This window comes from Scyliorhinus torazame, chromosome 5 (assembly GCF_047496885.1).
Source record: "Scyliorhinus torazame isolate Kashiwa2021f chromosome 5, sScyTor2.1, whole genome shotgun sequence".
In the NCBI taxonomy this organism is placed as follows: Eukaryota; Metazoa; Chordata; class Chondrichthyes; order Carcharhiniformes; family Scyliorhinidae; genus Scyliorhinus; species Scyliorhinus torazame.
Genome location: NC_092711.1, coordinates 271,403,972 through 271,419,067, shown reverse-complemented (window position 1 = coordinate 271,419,067; position 15,096 = coordinate 271,403,972). Strand labels below are relative to the sequence as shown.

The 15,096-nt window shown below is 43.3% G+C and overlaps 1 protein-coding gene across 11 annotated transcripts in view; it reads right to left on the bottom strand.

Moving 5' to 3' along the window:
- Positions 1-15,096, bottom strand: part of LOC140421126 (phosphatidylinositol-binding clathrin assembly protein-like) — a 249,774-nt gene that overhangs the window by 61,173 nt on the left and 173,505 nt on the right. For 7 of the 11 annotated variants that reach the window (XM_072505543.1, XM_072505539.1, XM_072505536.1 and 4 more), the window contains 2 exons: positions 9,894-9,997; positions 2,088-2,228 (listed from right to left, as the gene is read on the bottom strand). In XM_072505543.1, the coding sequence (XP_072361644.1) occupies positions 2,088-2,228; positions 9,894-9,997 (245 nt within the window). The remainder of the gene's footprint in view (positions 1-2,087; positions 2,229-9,893; positions 9,998-15,096) is intronic. The other 4 variants (XM_072505547.1, XM_072505545.1, XM_072505546.1 and 1 more) reach the window with 1 other exon arrangement.

Sequence of the window (15,096 nt, the reverse complement as noted above, 5' to 3'; positions counted from 1 at the left end):
ACCGTCTCTCTGCTGCAGTCTGAGACCACTGCATGGGCATCATCAGCCACTTCTCTTGGAGGGTAACCATTGTCCCAGAGGAGTCTCTGTGGACCCTGGAAGATGTCAGGGATCGGAGACCTGCTGAGGATGCAGGAGTTGTGGACATAATGCGTTTGCTGTGGTCGCAGATCAGCTGAACAGTCAAGTGAGTGGTAGCCCTTGAGGTTCACATACTGGACTGCTTGTTGCCACAGAGACCCAAGAACCACGAGAGTGTAGGCGATGGCACCCTGCACCAGTGGTAAACCAGAGATTTCGCAAATCCTACAGCTCATTTTCTTGCTTCCCGGTCGAAGGTTTAGTGCCTTCGCGAAAATGGCATCCATGACTTCCTAGATGCACTTGTGGGTGGAGGCTTGCGAGATTCCGCACATGTCAGCTGGCAGTATATTTCCAAGTCAGGTTGGTGAGTGGCTTGGACAGGAAACTCCAGGTGGTGGTGCTGCAAGGTATCTGCTGCTCATCCTTCTAAATGATCATGGTTGTGGGTTTGGAAAGTGCTGCCTACGAAACCTTGGTGAGTTCTTGCAGTGCATCTTTTAGATGGTACACACTGCTGCCACTGTGCTTCGGTGGTGCAGTAATTGAATGTTCATGAAGGGGCTACCAATCAAGCAGGCTGCTTCCTGGATAGTATCAAACATTTTGGGTGTTGTTGGAACTGCACTCGTGCAGGAAAGTGGAGAGTATTCCATTATACACCCGACTTGTCCCTTGTAGATGGTGGACAAGGCTCTGGGTAGTCAGGAGGTGAGTTACCCCCCACAGGATTCCTAGCTTTTGCTGTGCTCTGACAGCCACAGTATTTATATGGCTAGTCCAGTTCAATTTCTGGTCAATGGTATCCCACAGATTGTTGGTGGTGGGGAATTTTGTGATGACCATTGAATTTCAACAGGCGATGGTTAGACAGATCTTCTCTTGTTGGAGGTGATCGTTGCCTGGCACTTGTACGGCAGTGTCAACCCAAGCCTGGATATTGTCCAGGTCTTGCTGCATTTGGACATGGACTGCACGCGAGGAGTCACAAATTGTGCTCGAACATTGTGCAGTCATCAGCAAACATCCCCATTTCTGACCTTATGATGGAAGGTAGGGCATTGATGAAGCAGCTGAAGATGGTTGGGTCAAAGACACTGCCCTGAGGAACTTCTGCAGTGATACCCTGCAGCCGAGATGATTGACCTCCAACAACCACAAACTGTGCCAAGTTTGACTCCAAGACGTGGTCAGGAGCTGAGTGACCCTAGCGGAATCCTAACAGAGTGGCCATGAGCAGATTACTGCTGAATAAGAGGTGCTTGAGTGTTGTTGATGAACCCTTCCATCACTTTACTGATGATGCAGAGTAGACTGATGGGGCAGTCATTGGCTGGGTTGTCTTGTTTCTTGTGTACATGCCATACCTGGGTCATTTTTAACATTGCCAGATAGATGCCAGTGTTATAGCTGTACTGGAACGTGACTGATTGGTGGCCACTCGACTGTATGCTGTGCTCTCAGCTGAGGCATTATCCTACCTGCACTTCAAGGCTGCCAGTTAGCTTGAACCATGGTCCAAACCTGATTCAATACATTGCAAGGGGCTCTAAGCACCTCCATCAGTGACTCTTCCATGCCCACCTTTCGCAAAGGGATTCTACAACTTGCCCACTTGTCCAATGTTCTGGAGCCCTGCTGAAACTAATTAACCTCTGCTCAGGGTGTAAAACGTTCTGGCGCTTTTGGTGGCACGTGCATGCTTTTGCATTGCATTTTGCAGAAATGTTCCAGAGGGTCCAACTTGAAGCATGGAACGCCCCCCCTCCCCGCTCTAATTTGAAAGGGACTGGGTGTACACTCCGTAATAGAAAATATTGCTTATATGTATTTCTCAGTGGCATATTGTGGAAATTTAAACTTGCCAATGAATTTGCATGGAGGCTAAATGCCCAGCTGAAAAAAATTCAATACATTTGATCAAGTTAACAAACAGGTTAGGTGTATGAGAGCCTGCATTAATGAGATTAGACTAAGTGAAAGAATGTGCGAGATTTCCCATTTACCGCTAAAAAGGTGGGCCACTGTCTGCTTTGAAGCAGCACTAGATGCGATTGTGGTTTTTACTACATCTTCAACAGGTTGCATGTCAAACAGGTCCAAACGACAGACAGAGTCAATGCAACCATCAGAGGCAGAAAATGGGTCTAATAGATAGAAAAAGAGAAATGGTGAGAGGAACCATTTGTAACAACATTGTGACAAAACAGCAAAGGACAATAAAAAGGTGACTCTCTCGTCTATATATGAAAAGGACAGAGAAGCACAGCGATAGTCACTGGCCTGGCTGAATTACACTCTTTTTCATCTTCTCACAAAAGATTGCGATTTAAATTGCAGTGAAGAATGTTTCAATGCTGTCCATGCAGTCAATCAGCAGAACTTCCACCGGTTTCTGCATTCATTTCACAGAACAAAAGAGGTCATTGGTTCATCAGCACTACGGGTATCTTGTTCTGGGCAGCCCCATCAGCACCACCAATTTCAACTAGACTTGAGCAAACCATTCTCTCAGGGGGCCTGAAAACTATGGGATTCTTAATCTTTTGTCATATATATGCACACTTAATCCAGGACTAAGATAGTTGCTTTGAACTAGAACATTAGATATTTAAAGTATGCAGCTGTAATGGAACCAAATTAAGTGGAGCATACATTTTTCTGGATGTTAAAGAATATAATTTTGAACTCGTACCTCACCAAAACATTGTAAACTAATATCCACTTATGATTATATGAAATTGATATATTTATTACTTTCCATAAGTTAGACATCACCAATGGGTGTTTAGCAACTAAATTTTGAATCAGTTCAAACTAAAGTGAATATTGAAAAAGTTTCAAAATATGCTATCCTGAGCACATCCGAGTACACCTTCAATAAGACTGAACTGAAATGAACAATTAAAAAAGCTTCTTCCTTGGCATCATCCATGCTGTTCAGTCACTAACTGCCTCCACTTCTCCACTGAGCAAGATCACACCAGGTGAGACCGAGTGGTCATATTAAATGTGATAATTTAACAGCTGTATGTAGAAGAATTCAATCTTACTGCAGAAGAGTCCATGCTGATCTATGTTTTTTCAAAAGGTATTTCAGATATCTATACTTCACATATCGGTTTACTATATATGCACTTTAGCTGACATTCATCCGGTTTAAATGCACAAACAGTTCAAAAATATGACAAGACACTTACCCCTAACAAGAAGATCTATACTCCAAGCGAGAGCAAGGATGAGAAAGAAGAGAATTTAATACTGGAAGATCAAATTTAGGGGGAGGTGGAGGGAACAAAAGTCTTCAGGACCCAGAATGGCTGAATTAGATACTCATGCTTTTGTTAACTTTCTAACTTCCTTTTCGATTGTATAATTTTTCTGATTTGTGTCGCTAGGAATGTCTGGATCAGACCTAACCAATAACATGGTTTGAATACATTTGTGTTAATAAGCAACCTGTACACGGGTCTGGGAAAACTGCCCATCAGTTTGAAAGGAAATGGATTGTGAGGTACTTGGGAGGGAAGAAGGAAATATATTCATTTTCAAGAACCACTTGCATATTTGCATCGTACCATAAAAATAGATGGGACGTGGTGGTAAAAATCTTGAATGCAGGGAGGAAATAATTTTTAAGAACTATTTTCTTGCCTAAGTATGCCTGCAAATAATAGTTGGACTCCAAACAGAACACTAATCTGGAGCCTGCAAACAAAAGGGAAAGCTGCATTAGAAGTTTATATAATTTTCTCTTTTTGGAATTCATTCTGCTCATTATGTTTTTCATGTGTTCACACCTATTCTAATAGCACAACGTAGTTTTCTTAAAAGAAAACTCAGAATTGAAGCTAGAAGTTAGGTTGGGGAAGGGTGCAAGGGCAGGGGCTGACTCTCAGGGAAGTCCCTTAATCAAGGGCCAAGTACATTTAAACAAGCCTCTCCCCCTACACCAACAGCCCACAAACATTTTATCAGTATTGTAGCTAGAATTTTTATAAATGAACTGTATGTATTGAAGGTTGCGATGACTTTAATATCGGTAGTAAATATCAATTTGCAAATCTTAAGCGTTCAATGGATTCAGTTCCATAACATACAACATCTATGGGTGCCACAATTAGACTACAATTCACTTCCAAGTAGTTGGGTGTTAGAGATAGTTTGACTCCATGTAAGATAACTATGCATCCATCTCCTTACTTTGCTTTACCTCCTAACCCCAAAATGATGTAGATCATGTTTATTATCTAATGAGCAGAATACCAGGAATTAGTGGTTCTCAGTGCTCAATAGAAACGTATCCAAAAGCTCCAAATTCCTCACTTGGACCTTCCAATTTTTCGTACAAATAATTTTTCATTAATGTATATTTGAAGTGTGCAACCAAACTGACAAATATCAGAAAAAGTTATGCTGCTACCTGGGAAATGGATACTTGAATTTTGTTTTATAAAATAATGTATTTTATAGATTTATAGCCTATTGGTTAATAAAGCTACAGTCTATCGCATTCCTTTACAAATCTATGTCTATGCCATCAATGCAAAATCATTCTTTACTAAGCACCATACGTAGTTCTGATTTATTCAACTTTCCTATTTAGAAATCAGTGAGAATTCAACATCTCAGGGGCTGAGATTGCCCTTTAGTTTAGTTGCATTGAACTTATATTTGCTCAATTTCTCTCACATTTTAAAATAAATTCATATAGTTGATTGTCAGTTTATCATAGTAAAAAAAACACTGATAGCTGTAGGCACCTACCAGACAAGTAGTCTCTTTTCACAACATTACTGCTTTTCATCCAGATTACACTAAACTGAATCAATATCTGAATACCCATAGCACCTGCTTGTTATTTAAGTGACATAATTAATGCTCGGTGTTTGACAATTTTGAGGAAATGGGAGCGTTTTTAAAGCATTAAATTGAATATGTTGATTACAATACAATAGAATTTACAGTGCAGAAGGAGGCCATTCAGCCCATCGAGTCTGCACTGGCTCTTGGAAAGAGCACCCTACCCAAGGTCAACACCGCCACCCTATCCCCATAACCCAGTAACCACACCCAACACTAAGGGCAATTTTGGACACTAAGGGCAATTTATCATGGTCAATCCACCTAACCCGCACATCTTTGGACTGTGGGAGGAAACCGGAGCACCCGGAGGAAACCCACGCACACACGGGGAGGATGTGCAGACGCCGCACTGACAGTGACCCAAGCCAGAATCAAACCTGGGACCCTGGAGCTGTGAAGCAATTGTGCTATCCACAAGGCTACCGTTCTGATCTTGTGGAAGGAAGTAGAGAGCCACAAAAAATACAAGGAAAAGAAAATGTGATCCTTCCAACTTGAACTTGGGATTTACATTTACTGGTTCTAATGAAACTCTGTGACTACAATGTGTTGCTTGTGCTGGAGTTCTTGTTCAGGATAGTATGAAACCGAGCAAAATTTATTTTTGGCAAGCATTGGGAAAGAATGCACATTGTTTTGGATTCATTATTCATTTCCTCCACCAGCATTTCCTGGTTTTATTGGGCTATTTGGCTGACATATTTAGCAGGCTCAATGAAGTTAACCTTTCTCTGTAGTATAAGTATTAATGCTGTAATGATGCAGGAAAAAGTACAAAGCCATGCCAAACACTTCTTAGCAATGAAGCAACGAAGTGCTGTAAAACAGTGCAACTACACTCTCAACATTGTCTTGTTGTCATAGACTACAAAATATTCGTTTTACAAGTTAAACATGGAATTCTAAAGCACTTTAGACTTTTGCAAAAATTCAGATATTTATCCTGAAAGAGGCGCAAATAATTTCCACCTGGGATCAAAATTGGTATTCAGAGAACTGAATAACAAAAGGCCTAATTGGCAACGAGTTAAAAAGAGGATTTGGTCACAGGTGCTTGCTGGTCTCAGTTTGGTGACCACAATTTTTAAACTATGTTTTGTGATCAGTTCTAAGTCTCAGCTGAAAAAGTCCTTGCGTTATTCCAAGGAGTGATGAAATTGTTGTCACTTTGTCTTATTCTATCAGTAAGTAGGATTCTTCTTCTTCTTAAATGGAATATGGGTGTCTCAGCAAGGCCAGCATGTGTTGCCCATCCCCAACTGCCCTTGTGAAAGTGGTGGTGAGCTCATGTAGATGGTACACACTGCTGCTACTGTGTGGTGGAGGGAGTGAATGTTGAAAGTTCTGGATGGTGTCAAGCTTCTTGACTGCTGTTGGAGTTGAACTAATCCAGATGAGGAGTGTTCCATCACACAGAATTGTGCCTTGTAGATATGGGCAGGCTTTGGGGAGCCAGGAAGTGAGTTAACCTCTGCAGAATTCCCAGCCTTTCTCTTGCAGCCACAGTATTTATATGGCTGATGCAGTTCAGTTCCTGGTCAATGGTAACTCCTTCAGCGTGTTGATGGTGGGGGATTCAGCAATGATAATGCCATTGAATATCAAGATTAGATTCTTTCTAGTTGGAGATGGTCATTGGCACTTAACAGCAGCCCTAGTCTGAATATGTCCAGATCTAGCAGCATATGGAAAATGCACTACGTAATTACCCGAGGTGTCGCCAATGGTGCTAAACATGGATCTGCGAACATCCTACTTTTGATCTTAGGTGATGTACTGGAGTGGAGATGACTGACTTCCACCTTTAATGATGAAAGGTAATTGATGGAAGCAGCTGAGGATGGTTGGTTCGAGAAAACTATCCTGAGGAATTCCTGCAGCGATGTACTGGAGTGGAGATGACTGACTTCCAACAACCACATCCATCTTCCTTTGTCTTAGGTATGACTCCAACCAATGGAGAGTTTCCCGCCTTATTCCTAATGACTCAGTTTTGTTAGGACTCCTTAATGTCACACTCGATCAAGTGTGGCCTTGATGTCAAGGGCAGTCACACCTCACCTCTTGAGTTCAGCTCTTTTGTTCATGTTTAGACCAAGGCTGTAACGAGGTCAGGAGCTGAGTGGCTCTGGTGGAGCCCCCAAACGGACCATCAGTGAGCAGGCTATTGCGGTGTTAAAATGTTGCTCAATAGCACTGTTGATGACACCCTCCATCACTTTACACAAATTCTGCACTAACAAACCAATATTATCGGTAAGGGTCATCAAATGTTCAAGGTTATTCAGTTATGCCATTTGCACTGCATTCGGTTTGATCTATATATTATGTTAAAGAGAAAGTAGAATTGTCTTGTTCCATGTAAAAATATAAGCAATGGGTTAAAATTGTTCTTTGCCAGTAGCATGAAAGGAACTTATACTTAATTGGTAGCCAGTGTTATTTAATTTACTTCAAAATTGGCTTTTGCTTTTCCCTGCATTTACAATGGTGAACACACTTCATTAGCTGCAATGTGCTTTGGGGCACATAAGTATATTGAAAGGGGCTATATAAATGCAAGTGTGTTCTTTCTTTAACTTTAAAATAGGATCACACCATTTATCAGGACATCAGGACAAACAGATTTTCATGTCGTGTTACGATATAAATTAAAGGAAATGTGTCCGATGACTTAATTCTCTTATTTGCATAGAACACACCTGCCCAACCCATGGGTGAATGCATTGTACGCTGCTCACAGATTTAACAAAAATATTGCATAATCTTGAATATTATCCATATATAAGCAAATGTTTTATATGGTGCCTGCATTTTTAGGCCAATAAATCCCAGAAGCGGAAAGAGGCCACCAGATTGGCTCCCATGTGCATTTACCTACATTATCAATTGGTCATTCTTTCGCCCTTCTTTTCAACAAAGTCAGACTCCTCTGAATGCTATCAAACATGATTTTTTTCAGGAGGAAGAGGTTAGTAAAGTACCCCTTAGTAAATGAACCTCAGACTGTCCTGAGCACATTGCTGCATATGTCCACTTTAAACAGCTGTCAAGTACTTCCTGAAAATACCCTTTAATTGCTCAGATCTAATTTTAAGGTTATGTCCACTATTTTGGACTTTCCCATCCTAGGAAATAGTTTCTCTCTATATTTAGTCAATCAAATTCTTTTATCATTTTGAACATTTAAATTAGATCAATCCGTAATTTTCTATATTCAAGAAAATACATTCTACTTAATGCAGAAGATCCTCATAACCCCTCCAGTGTTAGTATTTTCCTAATGAGGAGGCACAGTGGTTGTGTCCTTACCTCGGTGTTCAAGCCCCACTTCAGGATTTGATGGCCACGGAAGGTGCTTTCATAATGTGACCAATAGGTTGATTAATAGCCTGTAAATTCTTCCAACACATCTGATGGCAGGTGGTAAAGCGGGAGAGTTTCCTGGTCAGCCATTGTGCAGAAGGCAATGGCAAACCATTGCAGTACTTTACCAAACATAATCATGGACCACTCCAATGGAAGTCCATGGTGTCCAACACCCTCTGGGGGCATGGTATTTGAAGGAGATGGGAAAGGAGGATTTTCCTGGTGAGGCTACACTAGACATCCATGCAAAACCAATATATCCTTGCTGAAATGCAGCACCCAAAGCTGAACAGTGTACTTCAGATGCTGTCTAACCAGAGCGCTATACAACTGTTACAGTGTCCAGATTTTAAAAATTTTTATTCAAATTTCACCATGCGCAGTGGCGGGGTTTGAACCTGGGTCCCTAGAGCATTACCGTGGCTCTTTAGCTTACTAGTCCAGTGACAATACCATTATGCCACCGCCTCCCCAGAGGCCCCTTTTGTATTCATAGAATTTACAGTGCAGAAGGAGGCCATTCAGCCCATCGAATCTGCACTGGCCCTTGGAAAGAGTACTCCACTTAAGCCCACGCCATCCCTGTAACCCCACCCAACCTTTTTGGACACCAAGGGCAATTTAGCATGGCCAATCCATCTAACTCGCACATCTTTGGACTGTGGGAGGAAACCGGAGCACCCGAAGGAAACCCACGCAGACACAGGGAGAACGTGCAAACTCTGCACAGTCACCCAAGCCGGGAATCGAACCTGGAGCTGTGAAGCAACTGTGCTACCCAAATGAAATTCCAGTCCTCTTGAGAAAAAAGCTAATATTCCAATAATTGCTTTAATTATTTTTGAACTTGACCACTAATTTTTTTAAAATTGATTCCTAGAAATAAAGGTACTTTTTAAAAAATGATTCCAAGAAATAAGGGAGGGGGGCATTCTGCCAATTGGAGTATATATCCATTATTCCTATACTCTGCTTTCTGACTCAATCAATACCCTGCCCATGTCAAACAGCCTCTTCCATGGAATGAGGGACCCGGGTTCGATTCGCGGCTTTGGTCACTGACTATGCGGAGTCTGCACATTCTCCCAGCGTCTGTGTGGGTTTCCTCCGAGTTCTCAGGTTTCCTCCCACAAGTCCCGAAAGACGTGCTTGTTTGGTGAATTGGACATTCTGCATTCTCCCTCTGTGTACCCGAACAGGCGCCGGAGTGTGGCGACTAGGAGATTTTCACATTAACGCCATTGCATTGTTAATGTAAGTCTACTTGTGACATTAATAAAGATTATTATTATTAAAGGTGCTTTCTGGAAAACCATTGGTCCACCAGATGCCCTGCAAATCCATCACGAGCAGAAATAAAGCTCTATTGCAAAAAAATTAGAAACATAGAAAATCAACATCTTTCCCCCAATCTTGTGTTTTGTAAACCCAGCCAATGTTTTCACCCGAAGTAAGATTAAGTGGATGCAAAACAATGCTGTTTACACTTCACCCACAAACAGATCAAGCTCACCTCAACTGCAAGATGAAGCAAAATGATGCAACAATGATTTTTATAGTATACAGGAATAACTTACCTCCCCATGCATTAGCTACTGAGGTCGATATTGCTGGGGTACTCTGTACAGTAGGTACAAAAGCTGACTCCATGTTGAAGATATCGTTGGACAGGTTAGGTGCACTGGACAAGAAACCAAAAAAGTTCTATATTAATTTCACAGAAAGATGTCTAAGATAACTCTTTGCCATGGACTTTTACAATGTGCTTGTTTTGGCATTTCTAGGATCCTAGCAAAGTGGAGACCCACAATTTCCAAGCATTTTCTGCTAGTTTTCTTTTGTACATCTGCATATTGCTGGTCCCAACTGAATCCATTGGGAAGTCAATAGGAAAGCATTTAATAGTTTGCTCCACCTTCAATGGGCAGTCTAAGTTCCAGAAAAACATAGGTCCCAGGTGCCAGAGTCTTAGAGCTTAACCCCATTTTAGGGAATGCATACTTCCAGCAATGAAAACAGACCTATCAACATTAAAGTGTTTTGAGTTTTAAAAAGGTGCAGCAGGAACTTTTAACACAGAGATTCTGACCCTTTGATTCTTGAGCGCACAAAAGGCCAGTTTTGAAGAAGTATTTGTCGATGTTACTTATACAATCCAGTTCTTGATAATTTGTCCTATTTTCTTTATCATGATACATTAAATATCCCCATTAGTAGATGTGAAATCAGAACAAGTAACTTGGATAAATGAAGTCAAGTGAACGCATATTGGGGGTAATTAGCAAACATATATCAGTTGTGAACTATTAACACTACATCAGCAAACTATTTACTATGACAAAAGACAAGATTCCAAATCACCTTGGGAGAGAATATTGCATGATAAATTGCCCTCAGTGTCCAAAATTGCCCTTAGTGTTGGGTGGGGTTACTGGGTTATGGGGATAGGGTGGAGGTGTTGACCTTGGGTAGGGTGCTCTTTCCAAGAGCTGGTGCAGACTCGATGGGCCGAATGGCCTCCTTCTGCACTGTAAATTCTATAATTCTACGAAGACGAGAACCAGAATGTTGTAAAATGGGATAGATATATTTTCAGGTATCTGCAGTATAGTGGGAGAGAAATAGAAGAGCACTATATTTGATTAAGCACTTTTGTATGTTCTGCACTGTAAATTCTATGAAGGAGAACGCCATCCATGAAACCTTGCACTAGTATGCCATGTAGACTTTTTAGATTTATAGAGAATGTGAAGGCATATCAACAGCAGCTAGTGCTCCTTTTTAAATTAAATTGATGGATGTTGGTTTCGCTGGCTAGGCCAGCACTTACTGTCCATCCCTATTGCCCTTGAAAAGTGATGGTGAGCTGTCGCCTTGGACTGCTGGTCCTTATGGTGTAGGTACACCTAACTAGAAAAGGAATTCTAGAATTTGACCCAGTGATAATGAAGGAATGGCAATGTATTTCCAAGTCAGGATGGTGATGGCTTGGAGGGGGAACCTCCAGGTGGTAATTTCCCATGTATCTACTGCACTTGCAAATCCTTCCAGTGGTCGTGATCATGGGTTTGGAGAGTTCTGTCTCGGAGCCTCGGTGTTGTTGTAGTGCTTTGTGCAGATAGTACAAATTGCTGCTACTGTGCATCACTGGTGAAGGGAGTGAGCGTTATGGAAGGAATGCCAATCAAGCTGCTTTGTCCTGGATGGTGTCAAGCTGTGAGTGTTCCTGGAGCTGTACCCAGCCAAGCAAAGGGAGAATATTTTTTAAAAACTCCTGACTTGTGCCTTGTAGATTGTGGACAGGCTTTGACAAGTCAGGAGGTGAGTTACTCGCTGCACGATTCTTAGTCTCTGACCTTCTCAGAGTATTCAAATTGCTAGTCCAGTCTAGTTCCTGGTCAATGGTAACACCCAGGATGTTGATAGTGGAAGATTCAGGGAGCAAAACCACTGAATATCAAGAGACGATGGTTAGATTCTCTCTTGTTGGAGAAGGTCATTGCCTGGCACTTGTGTGATGCAAATGTTACTTGTCAGCCTAAGCCTGGATATTGTCCTGGACTGGTTGCATTTGGACTCTGACTGTTTCTTTATCCGAGTCGTCGCAAATGTTGCTGAACATTGTGCAAATGCCCCATTTTTGCCATCCATCTCAGCGCTTCCTCCAAGTGGCAGCTCCACTTTGAGCGGAGGGAGGACTGCATGTAGTAATCAGTAGGATTCCTTGCCCATGTTTTAAAAAAATATATTTTATTCCAAACATCATCAAATTCTTACATACAAAGGCTTTACTAAATCATACAGTTTGTCATTTTCACTTTAACAAAGTAACAGCATGAACACGAACATACGGAGGCTGCTAGGGGTGATGATGATGCCCCTACCAGAGGGGGAGGCGGAGATAGCGGTGGCGATGGACGCCGAGAAAGCATTCGACAGAGTGGAGTGGGACTACCTGTGGGAAGTGTTGAGGAGATTTGGTTTTGGAGAAGGGTTTATTGGATGGGTACAGCTGCTATATAGGGCCCCGGTGGCAAGTGTGATCACGAACAGGCAGAGGTCTGACTACTTCCGTCTTTATAGAGGGACGAGGCAGGGGTGTTCCCTGACTCCGTTACTGTTTGCATTGGCAATTGAGCCCCTGGCCATAGCATTGAGGGGCTCCAGGAAGTGGAGGGGAGTACTTAGGGGAGGAGAAGAACACCGGGTATCATTGTATGCAGATGATTTATTGCTGTATGTTGCGGACCCAGTGGAGGGGATGCCTGAGATAATGCAGACACTCAGGGAGTTTGGGGAATTCTCGGGGTACAAATTGAATATGGGGAAGAGTGAGTTGTTTGTGGTGCATCCGGGGGAGCAGAGTAGGGGAATAGATGATTTACCGCTGAGGAAGGTAACAAGAGATTTCCGGTACTTAGGGATTCAGATAGCCAGGAGTGGGGAACCTTACATAGGCTAAATCTAACACGATAGGTGGAACAGATGGAGGAGGATTTTAAGAGATGGGACATGGTGCCCCTGTCACTGGTGGGTAGGGTGCAGGCGGTCAAAATGGTAGTCCTCCCGAGATTCCTTTTTGTGTTTCAGTGCCTCCCGGTGATGGTCACGAAGGCTTTTTTTCAAGAAAATCGAGAAAAGTGTCATGAGTTTTGTGTAGGCTGGGAAGACCCTGAGAGTGAGGAGGGGGTTTTTGCAGCATAGCAGGGATAGGGGGGGGACTGGCACTACCGAGCTTAAGTGAGTACTATTGGGCCGCCAATATCTCAATGGTGTGTAAGTGGATGGGAGAAGGGGAGGGAGCGGCGTGGAAGAGATTGGAGATGGCATCCTGCAAAGGAACCAGCCTACAAGCACTGGCGACGGCGCCGTTGCCGTTCACCCCGAAGAAATACACCACAAGTCCAGTGGTGGTGGCAACACTGAAAATTTGGGGGCAGTGGAGACGGCATAGGGGAATGACGGGAGCCTCGGTGTAGTCCCCGATAAGAAATAATCATAGGTTTGTCCCAGGGAGAATAGATCGGGGATTTAGAGCATGGCAGAGAGCTGGGATTGTGCAACTGAGGGATCTGTTCCTAGACGGGACGTTTGCGAGTCTGGGAGCACTGACGGAAAAATATGGGTTGCCCCAAGGGAATGTATTTCGGTACATGCAACTGAGGGCTTTTGCGAGGCAACAGGGGAGGGAATTCCCGCAGCTCCCGACACAGGAGATTCAGGATAGAGTGATCTCAGGGACATGGGTGGGGGATGGTAGGGTGTCGGATATATACAGGGAAATGAGAGACAAGGGGGAGATCATGGTGGATGAGCTGAAGGGAAAATGGGAAGAAGAGCTGGGGGAAGAGATTGAAGAGGGGCTGTGGGCAGATGTCCTACGTAGGGTAAACTCTTCGTCCTCGTGCGCCAGGCTTAGCCTGATACAATTCAAGGTTTTGCACAGGGTGCATATGACCGGAGCAAGGCTCAGTAAATTTTTTGGGGTAGAGGATAGGTGTGGGAGATGCTCGAGGAGCCCAGCAAACCACACCCACATGTTTTGGTCATGCCCGGCACTGCAGGGGTTCTGGGTGGGGGTGGCGAATGTGCTTTCGAAGGTGGTGGGGGTCCGGGTCGAGCCAAGCTGGGGGTTGGCTATATTTGGGGTTGCAGAAGAGCTGGGAGTGCAGGAGGCGAGAGAGGCTGATGTTTTGGCCTTTGCGTCTCTAGTAGCCCGGCGAAGGATATTGCTTATGTGGAAGGAAGCCAAACCCCCGGGCATGGAGACCTGGATAAACGACATGGCAGGGTTTATAAAACTAGAACGGATAAAGTTCGCACTAAGGGGTTCGGCTCAAGGGTTCACCAGGCGGTGGCGACCGTTCATTGACTACCTCGCAGAACGATAAAGGAAATGGGAAGGTAACAGCAGCAACCCAGGGGGGAGGGCTTGGGTGGGTCCTCAGGGGTGTTTTTGTATAGATATTTGTACTTGGTTATGTATATTGGATTGCTTGATTCTATTATTTGGGAGAGCTATTATTTTTGTTATGGCAGTTGCCATTTAGTTTATATATTATTTATTTATTTGTTAAAAACGGTCACTGTTATTTATATTGTTTTATTGTTGTAAAAAGGGGAAAAACCTTTGTACTGTTTTGTTTGGCCGAAAAATTTGAATAAAATATATATTTTAAAAAAAAACCAAAGTAACAGCAACAACCCTAAATCCCCTATCCTCCCTACTTTATCCCCTCCACTCTTAACCTCCCGCCCAATCCCCCTAACTGCTGGCCACGAACAGGTTCTTAAAGGAAGACATTCACCTGGAATAAAACCTTTCTTCTGACCCTCTCAGGGTATATCTAATCTTTTCCAATCGCAGGAATTCTGCAGGTCACTCAAGGCCCTGGATGGCACCGCAAACCTCCATCCAAGCAGGATTCACCTCCAAGCCACCAAGGAGGCAAAGGTCAAGACATCAGCCTTCTCCCAAAGGAAATCTGGGGAGTCTGACACCCCATAGATTGCCACCAGCGGACGTGGCTCTAGTTTAACCCCAATGATCTCAGACATGATCTCAAAAAATGAGACCCAGAACCCAACTACCTTGGGGCGAGTGTGATTCGCAGGCTCTCCTGAACAATGCTTCCTCCACCTCAGGAAGAACCCACCCACACAAGTCTGAGTTAAGTTATGTACTACTTTAAATTGTATCAGGGTCAACCTAGCACAGGAAGAGGTAAAGTTCAATCTATGCAGGATCTCACTCCACACCCCTCCCTCTAGCCCCAGGCC